General features: G+C 35.7%; 1 protein-coding gene across 1 annotated transcript in view; it reads left to right on the forward strand.

The window, feature by feature from the left end:
- The window catches only part of eml6 (EMAP like 6), a 92815-nt gene that overhangs the window by 29679 nt on the left and 42008 nt on the right, over nucleotides 1–21128 (forward strand). Inside the window, exons 5-17 of the mRNA XM_079857880.1 lie at nucleotides 161–346; nucleotides 2160–2295; nucleotides 6649–6850; nucleotides 7745–7882; nucleotides 7959–8215; nucleotides 12558–12767; nucleotides 12900–13067; nucleotides 14786–14892; nucleotides 15064–15164; nucleotides 16342–16528; nucleotides 16686–16791; nucleotides 17272–17365; nucleotides 17452–17552. Of these exons, the coding sequence (XP_079714006.1) occupies nucleotides 161–346; nucleotides 2160–2295; nucleotides 6649–6850; nucleotides 7745–7882; nucleotides 7959–8215; nucleotides 12558–12767; nucleotides 12900–13067; nucleotides 14786–14892; nucleotides 15064–15164; nucleotides 16342–16528; nucleotides 16686–16791; nucleotides 17272–17365; nucleotides 17452–17552 (1993 nt within the window). The remainder of the gene's footprint in view (nucleotides 1–160; nucleotides 347–2159; nucleotides 2296–6648; nucleotides 6851–7744; nucleotides 7883–7958; nucleotides 8216–12557; nucleotides 12768–12899; nucleotides 13068–14785; nucleotides 14893–15063; nucleotides 15165–16341; nucleotides 16529–16685; nucleotides 16792–17271; nucleotides 17366–17451; nucleotides 17553–21128) is intronic.

Below are 21128 nucleotides of genomic sequence, written 5' to 3' on the forward strand. Positions count from 1 at the left end.
GGAGTTCAGAAACACTGACACTGATATAGAGAAGAACTGGAGCTTTTTCATGATCAAACAGCAACATTACACACTAAATACAGATTAACATGTAACTTTAAGGCTTGATATGGTGATTAAAAGTTGTTTTTCAGAGGATCATTATTCTTTTGTCTCATAGTTTTGGACATTATGTGGCAATGCATTGACACCAAAACGAGGGATTTTTGGAAAGACGGGGGACCTGCAAACTATCCTGTGCTTGGCAACGGCGAAAGATGAAGTGACGTATTCAGGAGCTCTTAACGGAGACATTTACGTGTGGAAAGGACTGAATCTGACACGAACCATACAGGCAGCGCACGGAGTGAGTGAAGCTCTTCACACATCACACACCATCTCTCCCACCATATACACACCAGATGTCAGCTATATGATCGTTCACTGCGGGAAATCAGCTGCATAAACATTAGTGAAATCAGCAACATTAGTGAATTCAGCTGCATAAACATTAGTGAAATCAGCAACATTAGTGAATTCAGCTGTATAAACAATAGTGAAATCAGGAATATTAGTGAATTCAGCAGCATAAACAATAGTGAAATCAGGAATATTAGTGAATTCAGCAGCATAAACAATAGTGAAATCAGGAATATTAGTGAATTCAGCAACATAAACAATAGTGAAATCAGGAACATTAGTGAATTCAGCAGCATAAACAATAGTGAAATCAGGAACATTAGTGAATTTAGCTGCATAAACAGTGAAATCAGCAACATTAGTGAATTCAGCAGCATAAACCGTGAAATCAGCAACATTAATGAAATCAGCAACATTAGTGAAATCAGCAACATAAACATTAGTGAAATAGTGAAATCAGCAACATTACCGAAATCAGCAACATAAACGTCAGTGAAATCAGCAACATTAGTGAAATCAGCAACATAAACATTAGTGAAATCAGCAACATTAGTGAAATCAGCAACATAAACATTAGTGAAGTCAGCAACATTAGTGAATTCAGCAACATAAACATTAGTGAAATAGTGAAATCAGCAACATTACCGAAATCAGCAGCATAAACATCAGTGAAATCAGGAATATTAGTGAAATCAGCAACATAAACCGTGAAATCAGCAACATAAACATTAGTGAAATCAGCAACATTAGTGAATTCAGCAGCATAAACATTATTGAAATCAGGAACATTAGTGAAGTCAGCAGCATAAACATTAGTGAAATCAGCAACATAAACATAAGTGTAATCAGCAACGTTAGTGAAATCAGTAACATAAACATAAGTGTAATCAGCAACGTTAGTGAAATCAGTAACATAAACATAAGTGTAATCAGCAACGTTAGTGAAATCAGTAACATAAACATTAGTGAAATCAGCATTAGTAAAATCAGCAACATTAGTGAAATCAGCAACATTAGTGAATGCAGCAGCATAAACATTAGTGAAATCAGTAACAAACATTAGTGAAATCAGCATTAGTGAAATCAGCAACATTAGTGAATGCAGCAGCATAAGCATTAGTGAAATCAGCAACATTAGTGAAATCAGCTGCATAAACATTAGTGAAATCAGCATTAGTAAAATCAGCAACATTAGTGAAATCAGCAACATTAGTGAATGCAGCAGCATAAACATTAGTGAAATCAGTAACAAACATTAGTGAAATCAGCATTAGTGAAATCAGCAACATTAGTGAATGCAGCAGCATTAGTGAATGCAGCAGCATAAACATTAGTGAAATCAGTAACAAACATTAGTGAAATCAGCATTAGTGAAATCAGCAACATTAGTGAATGCAGCAGCATAAACATAAGTGTAATCAGCAACGTTAGTGAAATCAGTAACATAAACATAAGTGTAATCAGGAACATTAGTGAAATCAGTAACAAACATTAGTGAAATCAGCATTAGTAAAATCAGCAACATTAGTGAAATCAGCAACATTAGTGAATGCAGCAGCATAAACATTAGTGAAATCAGTAACAAACATTAGTGAAATCAGCAACATTAGTGAATGCAGCAGCATAAGCATTAGTGAAATCAGCTGCATAAACATTAGTGAATGCAGCAACATAAACATAAGTAAAATCTGGAACATAAGTGAAATCAGCATCATGTGTCGACGGTTCAGACCTGTTTGTAAACTCTTCTTGTTTCTCAGGCTGGGATCTTCAGCATGCATTCGTGTGAAGAAGGCTTCGCCACCGGTGGGCGTGATGGATGTGTGAGGCTGTGGGATGTGGATTTCAAACCCATCACCAAGATCGACCTCAGGGAGGCAGAACAGGGCTATAAAGGTAAAAACATCACTTTAAAGCAAACATATCATGGATTTTGAAGTAGTTTAAAGGATTAGTTCACTTCAGAATAAAAAAATATATATTTTAAATTATAAAAAATTCTTTCTTCAGTGGAAAAGAAATGAAGGTTTTTGAGGAAAACATTCCAGTATTGTTCTCCATATAGTGACTTCAATGGGGTCCAACGGGTCGAAGGTCCAGATGTGAGTTTCAGTGCAGCTTCAAAGTCTCGACACGATCCAGCCGAGGAATAAGAGTCTCATCTAGACAAACCAGCGGACATTTTAGAACATAATAAACATTTATATACTTTTAACCACAAATGCTGGTCTTGCTCTAGCTGTGATGCGACACACATTACGTAATCACATTGAAAGATGATTCTGTTTTTAATGGTTTAATACATTTTAATAATCAAAAAGGATGTTTAATCAATTGAATTCATAAAACTTTAATAATTTAATAGTTTATTAAATTTTAGCAATACTATTTTTAAAATTTTAGCACTAGTGCCCTTTTTTCTGAATTTTTAATGATGATTTAATACAAATTTATTATCAAAAATGGTGGTAATCAAATGACTGCTAATTTAACAATTTAATTGATCTTTAATAAAAAAATAAAGTAATTAAAACTTTCATTTTTGGCAAACAAATTGCTGCACAACAGAGGTTTACTGTTTAACACCTGTGTGATATTCCTTAAAAAATTATGTTTTCATAAAGGGTATTATTATTATTATTATTAGTTAAACCAAACTTTTATTTTGATGGGTTGTTGTAAAGACCTGTGAGATTCTGTGCTTTAATATTCACACATTCACCCTACTGTTCATCTACTAATACAAATTTGCCCAAATTCCGTGACATTCTGCGTCATTCCTGGATTCTGTGATTCCGTTTGTGTGAATCATGGGGTTTCATGCAACAAACCACAAATGCATCTTCCATAATTGACCATTTTTCAAGGAAATTGCATTCAGTGATCTAGATTACAAATGCAATATCTGATCAATAAAGCAGACGGTTTTCCACAGGAAGAGATTGATTTGACTCTATATGGGAAAGCCAGTCTATAAGGGATGCAGTCACCATGGAAACATCGCCTGCGCTTATACGGCCCGAGTGACAGTGTTTTCAGCGGATGTTAGTCTTGTAGTAATGAAGCCGTCACCGGTTTCCCAGCAGAACACTGTCAGATAATTGGGTGGGATAACAAACGATCGGGTCTGGTCAGTCTGAAACCAAAATCTCTGCAGATTTAACAAACCTCGCCGAATGTTTCTTCATATGCTTCATATAAAGTTTAGCTGAGAGTCTGAGAGAAACACAGCCCAGTAATCTCACATCCCACAATCCCAGCCTGAGATCTCCACAGGAACTTAAACATTCTCATCTCTCCACATGCATTTCATATATTTATATACTCTCACTAGACGATGACTATTGACTCGTTTTAGTTTAAACACGTCCAGTATAGACATAGTTCTCCCAAAGTGTGAATCGAAGGCAAACGATCCATGCTGAGTTTGTTTATTTGACATTTTGCTGGTTTGTCCAATTTAGACTTTGGATATGGCATGTTTTTGAGTTATTCAGCCGTATCGCTTGAGTTTCAGGGGTTTTACACTCAGTTAACGAGCCAATTAAATTCTGCCCTGCTGAAAACACCAGCAAACCACCTTTGAGTGTGAAGCTTGTATTTTCTGCTTATATTAATCGCACCATGAAAAAAATAATTGAGTTGTAAGGGTTTTTTTCCTCGGTGGATGAACTTCTGGTTCGCTGCTACTGGTTTAAATTCTGTATGTGGATTTTTCTTTGTCAACAGTCTCTATAGTTATTTTTTCTCTTCTTAGTAAAGGGTTGATTTGATGCAGAAAATTAATTGGATACAAACACATTGAAAATCCTAAAACAGATGAATATTATTTATATAATTCAATATTATTAATATAATTTAAAATGACTTTTAATAAATCCTAAAACAGATGAATATTATTTATATAATTCAATATTATTAATATAATTTAAAATGACTTTTAATAAATCCTAAAAGAGATGAATATTATTTATATAATTCAATATTATTAATATAACTTAAAATGACTTTTAATAAATCCTAAAACAGATGAATATTATTTATATAATTCAATATTATTAATATAATTTAAAATTACTTTTAATAAATCCCAAAACAGATGAATATTATTGATATAATTCAATATTATTAATATAATTTAAAATGACTTTCAATAAATCCTAAAACAGATGAATATTATTTATATAATTCAATATTATTAATATAATTTAAAATGACTTTTAATAAATCCTAAAAGAGATGAATATTATTTATATAATTCAATATTATTAATATAATTTAAAATGACTTTTAATAAATCCTAAAACAGATTAATATTATTTATATAATTCAATATTATTAATATAATTTAAAATGACTTTTAATAAATCCTAAAACAGATTAATATTATTTATATAATTAAATATTATTAATATAATTTAAAATGACTTTTAATAAATCCCAAAACAGATTAATATTATTTATATAATTGAATATTATTAATATAATTTAAAATTACTTTTAATAAATCCCAAAACAGATGAATATTATTTATATAATTGAATATTATTAATATAATTTAAAATGACATTTAATAAATCCTAAAACAGATGAATATTATTTATATAATGGAATAGTATTAATATAATTTAAAATGACTTTTAATAAATCCTAAAACAGATGAATATTATTTATATAATTCAATATTATTAATATAATTTAAAATGACTTTTAATAAATCCTAAAACAGATGAATATTATTTATATAATTCAATATTATTAATATAATTTAAAATGACTTTTAATAAATCCTACAATGGATAAATATTTACAAAATTGAATATTATTAATTTAATTCAAGTCATTTATTTTACAAATGACTAAATATCCCAAAACAGATAAATATTATTTACATAATTAAATACTATTAATATAAATTAAGTTATTTATTTTACAAATGACTCTAAAAATCCCAAAACAGATGTATGTTATTTATAAATTTAAATATCATTAATATATTTTAAGTCATCCATTTTTAAAAATCACTCTAAAAAAAATCCTAAAACAGATGAATATTGTATACATAATTTAATATTATTAATATAGTTCAAGTCGTTTATTTTATAAATGACTCTAAAAATCCAAAACCAAATCATAAATATCATAAATATATTTTAAGTCGTCCATATTTTAAAAAATCGCGTAAAAATAAATCCTAAAACAGATGAATAATATTTATTTAACTGAATATTGTTAATATAATTCAAGTCATTTATTTTACAAATAACTCTAAAATACAACCACAATATCACAATATCAAAAATAATACAGATTTTTAAAATAATTATTTCACATCTGCTTGTTTTTGCAAACTGAGGGACACTGAGCTGGTCCTGATCCCAGAATGCTCCTTAAAGCTGGATAAGACGCCCGGACACCAATGTCACATGGACGTATTTAGGGAAGATGCCATAGAAGTTGTTAAAAATTAAATGTGGCGCCTGCCATGACTAAAGCTACATATCACAAATCCCAAACCTCATATTATCCGGTGACCAGAAATCTCAGTCTCAGCAGAACGATGGGCTTCTTGGATCCCAGTATTTATGTGACTAAACGGGTGTGTTTCCCGTATAACGCCGTAACTCGTGCTTCACTACCATAGTACGATGCATCGTTGAAGAAACCAACTAGCGAGTCTCAACTGTTTCCCGAAACCATATTGTCGCAAATTGGTCGTTCAACCATGTTAGTTAATGATGTCATGCATGTGATGGAGTAATAACTTCTTTTAATGAAACTGTTTGAGATCGAATTAACACTAGATGTTTTGCTATAAATTACAGACATGGCTATTTCTCATTTTTCTCAGTTATTTTGCTTTTTTTCCAGATTCAATCATAGACTCGTTCTCGCGCACTAGAGCTCGTTCGCACATGCACACTCTTCAACACGACGCTTTAAATCTCTTGACAAACTAAAAGACGTAAATGACATTTGTATGTATTCGAAATAAAAGACACAGGTTGCACTGAATGTCAGCTTGATTATTTTGCTCAAGATAAGGATTTATTAAGTCCACATGTCATGCAAACTAGAAACTCTTCTTCTAACCACAGCTCGAGATCTGTCGTTCAAACACACAACTTTTAACGAATGTTCGTTGGATCGATGGTTTCGGGAAACACCGACTCGTTGAACTGCTGATAACAACAGAACTTTAACGATGCTTTCAGGAAACACACCCCTGATTGACTCTTTCTCTTCCAGGTCTGTCCATCCGCAGTGTGTGCTGGAGAGCGGACCGGATCCTAGCAGGAACTCAGGACAGCGAGATCTTCGAGGTGATGGTGCGAGAGCGAGATAAGCCGCTGTTGATCATGCAGGGTCACTCAGAAGGGGAACTCTGGGCGCTCGACCTGCATCCCAAACAACCTCTGGCCGTCACAGGCAGCGACGATCGATCCGTGCGGTCAGTCCAGAGGACTCCCTCTATTCCTCATCAGCTCACACTGTAGAACAGAGCTAGAAATGTGATGTTTGGGGTTTTCCCTTTTCATTTTCATCTTTCACCATTTCTCTGATAATTTACTTTTCTTCCATTCTTTAAAACTTTTTTTTAATTATTAAAGCAGAATATAGTTAGACAATACCATCAATACAAAACACATAAAACAGAAAGGATGTACGTGTAATTATGTGAAGTGTGTGTGTAAAATTGTGTTGAGTATGTGTATATCTCTATTATAAGTTTCCTAATATATATGTTGAACAATTTTCATTATATATATACAATATATATACAATATATATATATATATATATATAGCAATAGCAAAGATGTGATAAAAAAAGGAATAAAAATTAATTATCAGAGAAATGGTGAGGTTGTTGAGAGAATATGAATGAAAAGAAGAGAGATTGATGTTGAGATATATACTATCTCAACATCAATGTCAAATCAGTTTTTAACTTTCAAATCAGTGGTTAAACCGAATGACTTTTTTGGTGACATCTTGTAAAAAATGACAAAAAACAGTGTTAATTGATTGTACAAACTACAAAAATCTTATTGTTAACACCTAGGTAAACTAAAAAAATGGTTTCAAATATAGTTATATCTCCATTCTATTTTTTTACACTTTTAAAAACCTTATTCGTCAATGACCCATATATATATATATATATATATATACATACATACATACATGCATACAAACATACATACATGCATGCATACATACAGGTACATAAATAGTAAAAATATATAAAAATATATAAATAAATAAAAGGATGAGGTGGTATGGGGGCACAGAGGTGGTATTGGGTTAATTTTCATCTAAAAGCCCGTTGTTTGTGCCGTCAGACTGTGGAGTTTATCCGAACACACATTAATCGCTCGCTGCAACATGGAAGAGGCCGTCCGCAGTGTTTCCTTCAACAACGACGGCTCCCAGCTCGCTCTCGGCATGAAGGACGGCTCTTTCACTGTTCTCCGGGTCAGGTAACTGAATGTAGATCACCACACGTCATTATTTGAGATGCACATGCAGAAGCTGAGAGTTTCTGCTCTGTCTAAGGGACATGACGGAGGTGGTCCACATCAAGGACAGAAAGGAGGTCATTCACGAGCTCAAGTTCTCTCCCGATGGATCTTACTTGGCCGTGGGCTCCAACGACGGGTTTGTGGACATCTACGCTGTGGCCCAACGCTATAAAAAAGTGGGGGAGTGCAACAAGTCCACATGCTTCATAACGCACCTGGATTGGTCCGTGGACAGCCGATTCCTGCAGACCAACGATGGCGCTGGAGAACGGTTCTTCTACAGGATGCCAAGTAAGATACTTCACACGCCATTTATGACACAACACGTCATGTTTTCAGTGTTATACACAGGGTTTGAGATTAACAGAGACACCTTAGACCAGTGATTCCCAACCCCCGGTCCCCGGACCGGTGCCGGTCCGTGGACCCGTTAGTACCGGGCCTTGAAATATTCCCAGAATAATGTTTCTTTTTTTTCTTTTTTCTTTTTTTATAATAATAATAATTTTCTTTTTTATATGCTTTTTTAAGTGCTATGACGTCATGTTATTTAATCCAAAACCTAAACAATAAATAGATTAAAATGTGTTTCTTTGAGCGCCTTGCGATTGCTTAGCAACGCGTCATATCTGGACGGACTGCAAAAAAGCGCGCTGCACCTGAAGTGACAGCTAGGGAAGTGGAGAGATGAGCGGGCCGCCATATTTTTTTCAATGGCTAATTTCATTGCGGACAGTTCTGGTAAAAGGAAAGGCCATGACCAACTCGAAAATAGCGAGAGAGAAAAAGTCACGCTTCATAAATACGATACCTCATACATTAGGTATGGATTTATGACAACAGGCGATTCCGTGGCGCCAAATCCGTTGTGTATTATTTGTGGTGAAAAACTGTAAGCTGGTTTTCGTTCATATTTGTGAAGCAGACCTTTTTAAATTTCGTTTTATTGTATCCTGGAATTTGTGTGCATTGTTTTGGATGCATATGTTTTTTATGGATGCTCAGGAAGAACAGCTTGTCTTGTGCACAAATATAGTAATATCAATAAGCAGTTCATGCTCACATTAAAATAGTTTTGTTCTCATTGGTCTGATTTGGTATTTTTTGTTAAAGGTTAAAGTTTAATCTCTAATTTTATACTTTTAAAAATGATTGGCTGAAATCACTAAGTTATGTGTTTGCTATTGTATTCTGAAACTGTCTGATTGTTGAAACTGGCACTTATTTTCATACAATTAGCCTTTGTTGTCACCTGTTGGTGTGTGAAAACACTAAGTTGCTGTTGAAGTGATTGTCTTTAGTGGTTCTGGAGAGATTTGACAGGTGAAATGAACTGGTATTTTCATACAATTTGCCATTACTGCCACCTGCTAGTGAGTGAGTGCTGTGTGAGTTGCTTTTGAAGTAGACCTAATTGTATGGCAGTAAAGGGAAATATTTTGTGAACCGGTCTGAAAGTTTAAAAAGATTGGTATATTCATACAAGTAGCCTTTGTTGCCATCTAGTTCATTATGCAAATAAATGATAGGCTGTTACTGTTTTACACAGTGATATGTTCCAAACGATGCATCTTAAAATTGACAACTGGTCCCTGGAATTTTTTTTATGAATATGCTGGTCCCTGGCACAAAAAAGGTTGGGAACCCCTGCCTTAGACAATCAAGTCAAGTCATCTTCTTTTATATAGCGCTTTTAACAATGTAGATTGTTTCAAAGCAGCTTTAATAAGAGATTAAAGTAAAGTGTTTAGGCTTTACAGGAGCTCTAGAATAAAGTTATTGTCCAGCTAAAGTTAGTTTTGATTGATTCACTTCAGTCGCAACGATCATTCGTTAATAACTGAGGGGCCGCTAACACGACACCGTTCTAACAGAAAACTCCAAAGTTCTTTCTGCGCAAACTTCAAAAACGCGAACCAGTGAGAATGCCGATGGCGCACATGCGTATTACGAGTTCAATCTATAGGAATGTGCATTTGAATATATGTGCACAGGCGTGTAGTCCTTCCCTACAAATCAACCCTCAACAAACTACTTGTTTGGCCTTAAAATGAATCATTATAGTTGTCGTCGCGTCTAGGGTCCTTCATCAGATCTGGATACGGCCTGGATCCGGCAGACTGCGGTAAACCTCGGGATAAACAGAGAGACTAATATTAGCGTAGACGCCATTCTTCTTATGATGTAACAAGTACATCAGGATTAATGGGAAGTGTTCCCAGTTCCGGCTGACCTAATCTATGCAGCCTAACACTGAATTAAAGAAGTCTATAATGTATTATGTGAATGCTAGGATAAAGAGATGTGTCTTTAATAAGGGTGTCACGATTCTCCAAATCCTCGATTCGATCACATTTTCGATTCTAAAGTCACGGTTCGATTCGATTCTCGATTTGTTTGATTGTAAAAAAAAATTGCATCACAATAAGTGTATTGTGATTGTCACTAACATTTTAGTAACTAAACTGAATTTTATTAGGTTTAGTGACATGTTACAATGTTTACATGGTACAATTTCTGGTGAGCTACGCTTTTTTATTTCAATTCAATTATTGTGATTTGATTTAATATTGACTCATTTGGATAAATATTAGGTAGGCTACACAAGATAGGCGTTAATTTGTCTCCAAAAAAAATAAAAAAAAATAAAACCTCACCTAATGCTGTAAACATACAGAGAGCCCTATCAGCTGGTAGTAGGCTATTATTTAAGGTTAAAAATAATTAAATATAATGCATTTTTTTATTATAATAACAACTTTATTTAATGATATAAGTAAAAAATATAATATGTAATATAGAACACATATTTAGCAAAATACTCTCTATAGCTATTTTTTTTCTTGCCAACTACATGCTATACTAGCCTATATTATGGTCATTAAATGGCTTTCCTGAGGTAAATATGACATAATTGTTCTCCAGCTGTGTTATTGGCCTCTTGACGCTGATGAAAAACACTGATTGATCGATATTATGTATGAGGAATATACATTTCGGTAAGTTGTAGTTGTAGTATCTTTCAACAGTGTTCGTGTTTTTTTACTATTAGCTAGTAGAGATGATCGGTTCACGTGCGCTAGGGATCTGTCTCGTAATATTTATAAGCGCCAAAACGGTATTTATTGTTTGAATTTCGTAATAAAATTGACAGAATCTGAGAGCTGAGATTTTTTTATATCATAAAGTAACCTGCTCTAGTCTGTCGGTCTCCGTGTCCTCTTTGCTTCGCGATTTTTCTGTGCGTGAGAGTGTGTGAAAAGTGTCAATTGCGCGTGTCTCACGGTGAATGCGTGAGAGTTGGCAGCAGCACTTCAACACGTGTTTTTTTTTTTTTTTTCGCTTGGCAAGCCGAGCTGACGTGACAGGGGCGTGACAGCATCGACGATTCCATTTTTTGATTCGATAATCGAGATTGAGCATTAATTTCGAAATCGTGACACCCTTAGTCTTTAATCTGGCTTTGAACTGACAGAGTGTGTCTGCTTCCCGGACAATGTTAGGAAGACTATTCCAAAGTTTTGGTGCTAAATAGGAGAAGGATCTACCGCCAGGAGATCGCAATAGACGTGAAGGACTATAATGCCACACGATCCTTCAGAAATCATTCTAATATGTTGATTTGCTGCTCAAGAAACATTTATGATTATGTTGAAAACAGTTCATATTTTTGTGATAATGTCCATGAACAGGGTTTGAAATTAACACCCGCCAAACACTGGGTAACGCTGTCAAATCACGAGACAATTTGGCGTGTTACTATGTTTACTCACTTTGATGGTGAAGTACATTTAAGACAAATCTGTGCAGATTTAGCGCAAATACTAAAGTTGTGAGTCATCATATATGTGACCCTGGATCACGTCTCCAGTCTCGAGTCGCACGGGTATCTCTGTGGCAATAGCCAACAATACAGTGTATGGGTCAAAATTATAGATTTTTTTTTTATGCCAAAAATCATGAGGATATTAAGTAAAGATCATGTTCCATGAAGATATTTAGTAAATTTCCTACCGTAAATATATAAAACATGTATTTTTGTGAGTGAGTGCAGCACAATCGTGAACATAAATGAACAACTTTAAAGAAGATTTTCTCAATGTTTCGATTTTTTTGCATCCTCAGATTCCAGATTTACAATAGTTGTATCTCGACCAAATATTGTCCTATCCTAACAAACCACACATCAATGGAAAGCTTATTTATTCAGCTCAGTTTAAAAAAATTACTCATGTGGTCCAGGGTCACATGTATTAAATACAGCATATTGCACAGAATCTGCTCATATCTGGCTTAACTTGAACACACACGTCACTACGCAACAAATAACGGCGCGCTTGTTCATTTGCATTGAAGCAATAGCGAAGATTAAAAAGCATTTGGTGAACAGAAAAGACATTGTTATTTTCCAACATCCTACATTTATTTGATGTTCTTTGTCCTGTATTGATCTGTCCAACTAAAACACATTTTGCACATTGAAAGAGGAAGAGAGGACTAGCGATTGTCACATGATTTCCTATTATCACTGTAAAGCTGCTTTGAAACAGTCTATATTGTTAAAAGCGCTGTATAAATGAAGGAGACTTGACTACAGTGTAATTGAAGATAATCCATTGTTCCGTGTTTTTAGCCGGTAAGTTCCTGCCGAAGGAGGAAGCCAAAGGAATCCACTGGATGACGTGGACTTGTGTTCTCGGACCGGAGGTGAACGGCATCTGGCCTAAATATTCCAACGTCAATGACATCAATTCCGTGGACGCCAATTACAGCAGTGCCGTTCTGGTGACGGGCGACGACTTCGGCCTCGTCAAGCTCTTCAGATTCCCGTGTCTTAAGAAAGGTCAGCTTGAGCCGGTGCACACTGTGCGATTTATAATGTTTGCTTTGCTTTGCTTTAGTTATCCAGACTTATCCCGTTGTGATCCAAGCACAAATAATCCAGTGTGTGCGCTAACAATTCTGATTCTTTTAGCCGCCAAATTCAAGAAATACATCGGCCACTCGGCCCATGTGACCAATGTGCGCTGGTCACATGACCTGCAGTGGGTGCTGAGCACGGGCGGAGCGGATCACTCCGTGTTTCAGTGGAGGTTTCTGCCGGAAGGAGTCATGAATGGTGTTTTGGAGCCACTGTTGCAAGGTGAACTAATCCTTAAACTCAATAGAAATGAGGGTAACACTTTATAAGGTTCATTAGTTAACATTAGTTAACTACATTAGTTAGCATGAACAATACAGCATTTATTAATCTTTGTTAATGTTAATTTCAACATTTACTAATACTTTATTAAAATCTTGTCAACATTAGATAATGCACTGTGAACTAACATGAACAAACAATGAACAGCTGTATTTTTATTAAGTAATATTAACAAAGATTAACAAATACAGTAACAAATGTATTGCTCATAATTAGTTGATGTTAGTTAATACATTAACTAATGTTAACTAAGAACCTTATTGTAAAGTGTTACCCTTTATTTTACAGTGTCCTTGTTACACATTTTACATGTAGTTACTGTAGTAATAACTATAAATGATGCATAATTACATGCAACTAACCTTAAACGCACCCTAACCCTATAGTAAGTACATGTAGTTAATTATTATACTTAAATCCCCCTGTAGTCAATATCGGTATCCCTTAAAACTCATTTTTGATCACCAAAATGACATATTTAGGTGTTTTTTTCCTTAATTCATGCCTTAAAATATCTTGAATGTAACTCGACACCCTTGCCTCATTTAGTATGCGTGGTTCTATGAATATGCAAATGAGCCCCGCCTCCACTCACTCACTCACTCAGCTCAGAGATCCACTGGTTGACGATCACACGTTGATCTGATTGGTTACAAGGTAGTTTGTGACGTCAGAAACACCAGCGATTTCAAAGCGTTTTAAGGAGGAAATACTCAGCAATGCTGTCGACTTATGAATTTACACATGCTTTGAGTTAAAGCACATTAAAAACACCACATAGACACATAAACAACATTAAACGCTGGATTTACACCACAGGGGGACTTTAAATATAATTACACTGTAACACGGACACCTTAAAATAAAGTGTAATTGAAATGAGTATTGAAGTTTTAATGTTGCATTTTTATTTTTTTTACATTTGCAAATAAATATTGTGAAAGTTTAGACTAAGATGAAACAGAATAGAATTCTAACTAAAATTAAATTAAAAAAAATTCTAACATAAAAGTTAATATTTTGTATTCTCAAATTTTTTTTAGAATGTTCTTATTTTTAGACAAAGACAAAATTTAAAGACAAAAATTTTAATTCCTGAAATGAATGTTCTTAAAAATCATCATAAATAACCTCTACAAGTTAGAATAACTTATATGACTAAAATAGTGTGCATGCTTATATCTTATATTTTTTGTTTAGTAATTGTGAACATAGGTATACTGTGATGCAAGATTTTTTTTTCGGACAATTAACTATTATCATATATCATATTATGATAATTACTGTAATCTGCAGGCAGCGAAAAACAATTGATCAGTTGATCAGCGAATTTTTGTCAAAATCCATTGGCATCAATTAGATTTTCTTCTTAATAAAAAACTTGAGAAAATTTGTTTCAAAAATTGCACTTTAGGAACATTATCACGATTTCTTCTTATAATTTTCATTGATTAGTTGATCAGTCAAAAACCACTGGCATCAATTAGATAACACCAAAACCAAAACTTTCTTCTTAATAAAAAAATAAGATGTCCTGAACAAAAAAAAAAAAGTGATTTAACTTTCTCAAGTATGTTTCAAAGATTGCACTTTCTAACGATTTCTTCTTATAATTTAGAGTTAAGACACAGAGTTTTGACAGTGTTTTCCGTTCACAGAGGGTTACGCCGACTCCAACAGCGGCGAATCCGACTCCGACCTCTCCGACGTTCCCGAACTGGACTCAGACATCGAGCAGGAAGCCCAGATGAACTACGAGCGTCAGGCAAGAATGAGGGTGTTATGTAACACACACGCTCCGCTGCTTTAATCCCGTTCCTCATTATTTTCACAGCTGATTGGCTGGACGCTTCCCTACTGTTGCCCTTCATGCTTGAATCTCTGAATGTGTTGCGTGTGGAGTTTCCCAGTAACTGTTGTCCTGATCCGCCCTCAGGTGTATAAGGAAGATCTTCCTCAGCTCAAGAAGAAGCTGGCCGGATCTCTGAAGAGGCAGAAAGCTCCAGACGAGGGGTTACGCCTGCAGTTCGTCCACGGGTACATCACTGCACACCTCATCATGTGTCTGACATCAGCAGTGTGTGTGTCCACATCTGTGACCCACTCACCCGATCTAAATCTGTTTATATGATTTAGATTTTTATACATTGATTTTTTTTTTGTTATACTTATTGCATTTTTTTTATATATAATATAATATATACTCATATTATTTACATATTAGAATTTTTTATATATAATTCATAATATAATCATATATATATATATGTTAAAATATACAATAAAATTATATGTATAAATCCTAATTTATAAATATAATTACTTATAAAAATACAAATAATACAAAACATATACTGTATATATATATATACATTAAGGATTTATATTTTTATCCATTGATTATATCATACTAATTTATACTCATAATATTTTTATATATTGTATTTTTCAATATAGAATATATATATACATATAATAAAAAAAATGAATATAAAATTTCAGGTATAAATCATAATTTAAAAATATACATATATTATTTAATATATAATCTATATATTAAAAATAATGTATTTATATTAATTAATTATATATATATATATATATAGTATTTTATTAAATGAATTTATATTTACAGAATAAATCCGTTATAATGTCAAAAAATGTTAGCAAAAGTTAACAAATTAAAGTTAAACATTTAATTTTTCCATCTGTTTATTCACATGTGTATATTTCATAATTGATTGTTTAATTGATATATAATTTTGTATTTACTTTTATGAATCCATAAATAATAAATTATATATATATATATATATATATATATATATATATATATATATATTAAAAAAATTATAATATATACTCATACTATCTATAAAATATTTATATATTTATACTATAATATATGTTTTTTCTTATATAATCTAAATATTGTTATATTTTATATGGTTTGTATTATGTTATATTTTATATTATATTTATATTTTATATTATATAACATTTTATTACAGAATTAATACATTTTTAATGTCAAATTAGATAAATGTTAGCTTGTAAACTGTAATGCTAAATGTTAAACATAATTGTATGTATATGTAAAAATGTGTTAACTTTCAGATAAATATATATCAGCATGTATATAGTTTCTCCAGTGGTCGCATGTCATGTGACGTGTCTCTCTCTGCGTGTGTGTGTGTGTGTGTGTGTGTCTCAGGTACAGGGGCTGCGACTGCAGGAATAATCTGTTTTACACTCAGGCCGGAGACGTGGCGTATCATGTGGCGGCTGTAGCCGTGGTGTATAACAGACAGCAACACACACAGCGCTTTTACCTCGGGCATGACGACGATATCCTGAGCCTCACTGTGCACCCGCTGAAAGATTACGCGGCCACCGGACAGGTGAGACACGTCTGGGAAACAATCAGATGCTTTTCGCTATGGGATTGGGTCAGGATAACAGCTTTAATTCATGTTGCTTTCAGTTTGCATTTCTCTGCAAAGCATACGGGCAGAGCGTGCACATGTTTAAATGTGTGTGTGTGTGTGTGTGTGTCAGGTGGGGCGAGATCCGGCCATCCATGTGTGGGACATCCAGACACTGAAGTGTTTGTCTCTCCTGAAGGGTCAACATCAGCGAGGGGTTTGTGCTCTAGAGTTCACAGGTCAGACCCCACACACTATACATTCACATCTGATAAGAAGCTTTTAATATCTGAGTTCAAATTTATGTTAAATTGGCAGATATTTCAGAACTTAAGGTTTTTTTTTTGTCATTGCATTGAAGCATTGACAAAATGTTCTTATTTTAAGCAAAGTAATCCAATGCATCTCCAGAATTTTTTAAACAAAACTGAATGAGTGTCACATGATCCTTCAGAAATCACTCTAATATGATGATTTATTTGATTTATTATTTATTTATTTAAATGCTCAATTATTTGTAGTGGTTCTTATAATTATCAATGCTGAAAATAGTTTATGCTGCTTGATATTTTATATATTTTGTGGAAACCATGATACATTTTTCATGCAGCATTTATTTGAAATGGAATTAAAAATGTCTTTACTGTCACTTTTGATGATTTTAATGCGTTTTCAAGTCACGTTCTCTTATTTCTCTTTGAAAAATCTTTCCCATGTAGCGGATGGAAAGAGTCTAGTGTCTGTGGGAATCGACGAAGACCACTCCATAGTCATCTGGGACTGGAAAAAAGGCGAAAAACTGGCCAAATCCAGGTAAAACAAACCCATTCAGTGCTAAAACAGTGTGTGCAACAAGCGGCGTTGCTCACGAAAGACATCTGTCGCTCTCTCTGCCATAGAGGACATAAAGATAAGATCTTTGTGGTGAAAGGAAACCCGTTCCGCATGGACAAACTGCTCACGGTGGGAATGAAACACATCAAGTTCTGGCTGCACACAGGTAAAGATGTTCCTTTTAATGCCAGTTGTCTGTATAATATTGTGAATAATATGACGCTTGCGTTAGGGATGGGCGATATATTATCGTTTGTGATATACCGGTAAAGATTCTCCTCACTATAAGAAGTAGGGCCCTATTTTAACGATCTGAAATGCAAGTATCAAACGCGAAACGCAAGTAACTTTGTGGGCGGATCTCGAGCGCTGTTGCTATTATACCGGCGGGATAAACGACTCTTGCGCCCTGCGCAAATCTAAAACGTGTTGGTGTGAAGTCGCTTCATTACTCATAGGTGTGGTTTGGGCGTAACGTGAAATAAACCAATCAGAGCGTCATCTCACATTCCCTTTAAGAGCAGGCGCGCTTGTTCCATGGCGGATTGCTATTATAACAGCGGATTTGCAGGAGCGGTTCACAGCCGAGGAGACCGACGTTCTCGTCAGGGCCGTAAAACACAGAGAAGTGACATTGGGGATGGAGAAACACACACAGATTAGCTTCAGTTAAACAGGCGTATGATAATTTGGGTAAATGTGTAAGCTAGATTTATGCCTATTCTTCACATCTTCATGGACACAACAATGATTTCCCTCATGTGGTAATATTGTTCCTTGTAATAATGTATGGTGTGCAAAAATGAAAACTGCTGCGTCTGTGTAGATGAGAGTGTGTGTGTGTTGTGCACACGCTACATTATGGCCAAGCATGCGCCCTTAAAATAGCATCTGAATAACGCGCCACTGACTTTAGACGAGGTTTCTCCTGGTCAGTGGAGGAATTGTTTTCTGAAACTGCAAAATAGCACCAGGGAACGTTTGAGCCGGAACACGCCTCCTCTCTTCTCTGAACCGCCCCCGGGAGCGCAAGTTCATTCCCTAATTTACCGACGTGCGTCTGTGGAGGGAAAAGTCCGCTGTGCGTCGGGTGCAAAATAGGAATGAGACATGCGTCGCTGTACGAAGTCAGTTGTGCTGGGTGAGAGATAGGGCCCTGAGTCTTCCCGCGATAATAACGATAAAGCCTACTTGATGACGTATCTCTGTCTTGAACTGGTACACAGATATATTTCACTCGCCGAACACTAGGCGCATTTCCATTACAGATTTGTGCAAAACTTTTGCGATTTTTTTTTTTTCTAAATGTCGACAAAAAACTATTGCGAAATAACGACGTTTCCATTAACCGATGCTATGCGTAAAACTTCATTTTTTCCTCTCGCAATAAGTCATTCCAAAAATCATGACAACGGATGTTGGAAGGTTTATATATATCCCAGTCACCGCACTGGCCATTATTATTAATGGAAGGAGACGTGTGCGTGTTTTCCAATCATTAATGGCAAGGAAAGACTCTTATACTTGTGAGCGGCTCATATGAGGAGTTTCTGGGTGTTTCTCCCACAGATCTGCTTCAAGGTCTTGATTGTGGCATTTATTTGAGGTTTAGAATCCATTATTCCTGTAATTATTTTGTCTTTTATGAATTTAATAAAGATCTCAGTCTCGTATTCTGTCCAAACACACCGCGTCGTCTACATCAGGTGACTGTAAATGCGCAAAAACTGTTTCCATTGCAGTTTTGCGAAATATTTCTTTTTCAAATTGCCTGAAAAACCTCCTCATGCGAGCGGAAAAACTTTTTCGTGATAAATGGGAGTTTTTGCGAAATTGCCGTGTTCAATTTGCGCGATTTGAAGGGTAATGGAAACACTAGTGACTGAGCGCTTGAGAGTTTCTCTCTCCGTCAATCGATCTGTAAAGCGCTCTATTTCAGTTCATCTCGATGAACGCACAGTGTATTTGACGCACAGTGAACACTAGTGTGAGAGCGCTCAGTGTTTCTCACACACTCAGAGAGAGAGAGAGAGAGAGTCTTGATGGGCTACATGTAAATGATATTCTTTGTTGTGTTTTCCTGTAAAAATAATGGAGTTCATTTGCAATTATTATTATTTATCAGCATGTATTTAGTTTTTTACTGAAATATTTGAAGCACTAGCTCTCCCCGCCTCTCTCGCGTCACATGACCGCAGGAGAATCTGCCAGATCACATTGAGCCGTCAGAAGCTGATGTGACGGTTTTGTCTGTACCATCAGCGCTCCGTATTCCTCCAATTAAACCAGCTTTAGAAGAGCTCAGAGAGTCACAGCGCTGGAGCAGCAGAATCTCTCTCAGCGGGAGCTCACGGCCTCCACCTCTAGATTTACAACCACTGCTCACACACAGAATCCTCACTTGTCACACAATTTCTAAAACCGGACACTCAAACACCAGAACCACACACACCAAATCTGCAAAGCCATACACTCAAACACCAGAGCCACACACACCAAATCTGCAAAGCCATACACTAATTCTCGGCCTTCGACTCAGTTTTCAATTTCATAAAACACTTTTTGCAAACCACAACACACACTTCTCTATGTGACACACAAAACTTTAACGGGAATTATCTTGAATTCCTTTTTCAAACACAACCTATTAAAATGCTGTAATTCATCAGAGCCTCACACACACTTCTCTCACACACACTCACACACACACTTCTCTCACACACACTCACACACACACTTCTCTCACACACACTCACACACACACTCCTCTCACACACACTCACACACACTCCTCTCACACACACACTCACACACACTCCTCTCACACACACACTCTCACACACTCCTCTCACACACACTCCTCTCACACACACTCCTCACACACACTCCTTACACACACTCCTCTCACACACACACTCACACACTCCTCTCACACACACTCACACACACTCCTCTCACACACACACTCACACACACTCCTCTCACACACACACTCCTCACACACACTCCTCACACATGCAAACACACACACACACACACACACTCACACACACACTCCTCACACGTGCAAACACTCACACTCACACACACTCCTTACACATGCAAACACTCACACACACACTCCTCACACGTGCAAAAACACACACACACACACACACACTCACACACACACACACACACACACACACTCACACACACTGCTCACACGTGCAAACACTCACACTCACACACACTCCTTACACATGGAAACACTCACACTCACACACACACACACTCACACATTCCTCACATGTGCAAACACTCACACTCACACACACTCCTTACACATGCAAACACTCACACACACACTCCTCACACGTGCAAACACTCACACACACACACACACACACACACACACACACACACACACACACACACACTCACACACACACACTCCTCACACGTGCAAACACTCACACACACACTCACACACACACACACACACTCACACACACTTCACACACACACACACACACACACACTCCTCACATGTGCAAACACTCACACTCACACACACTCCTTACACATGCAAACACTCACACACACACTCACACACACACACTCCTCACACGTGCAAACACTCACACACACACTCACACACACACTCACACACACACTCACACTCACACACACTCCTTACACATGCAAACACTCACACACACACTCACACACACACACTCCTCACACGTGCAAACACTCACAC

The sequence above is a fragment of the Squalius cephalus genome (assembly GCF_949319135.1).
Source record: "Squalius cephalus genome assembly, chromosome: 22".
NCBI lineage: Eukaryota > Metazoa > Chordata > Actinopteri > Cypriniformes > Leuciscidae > Squalius > Squalius cephalus.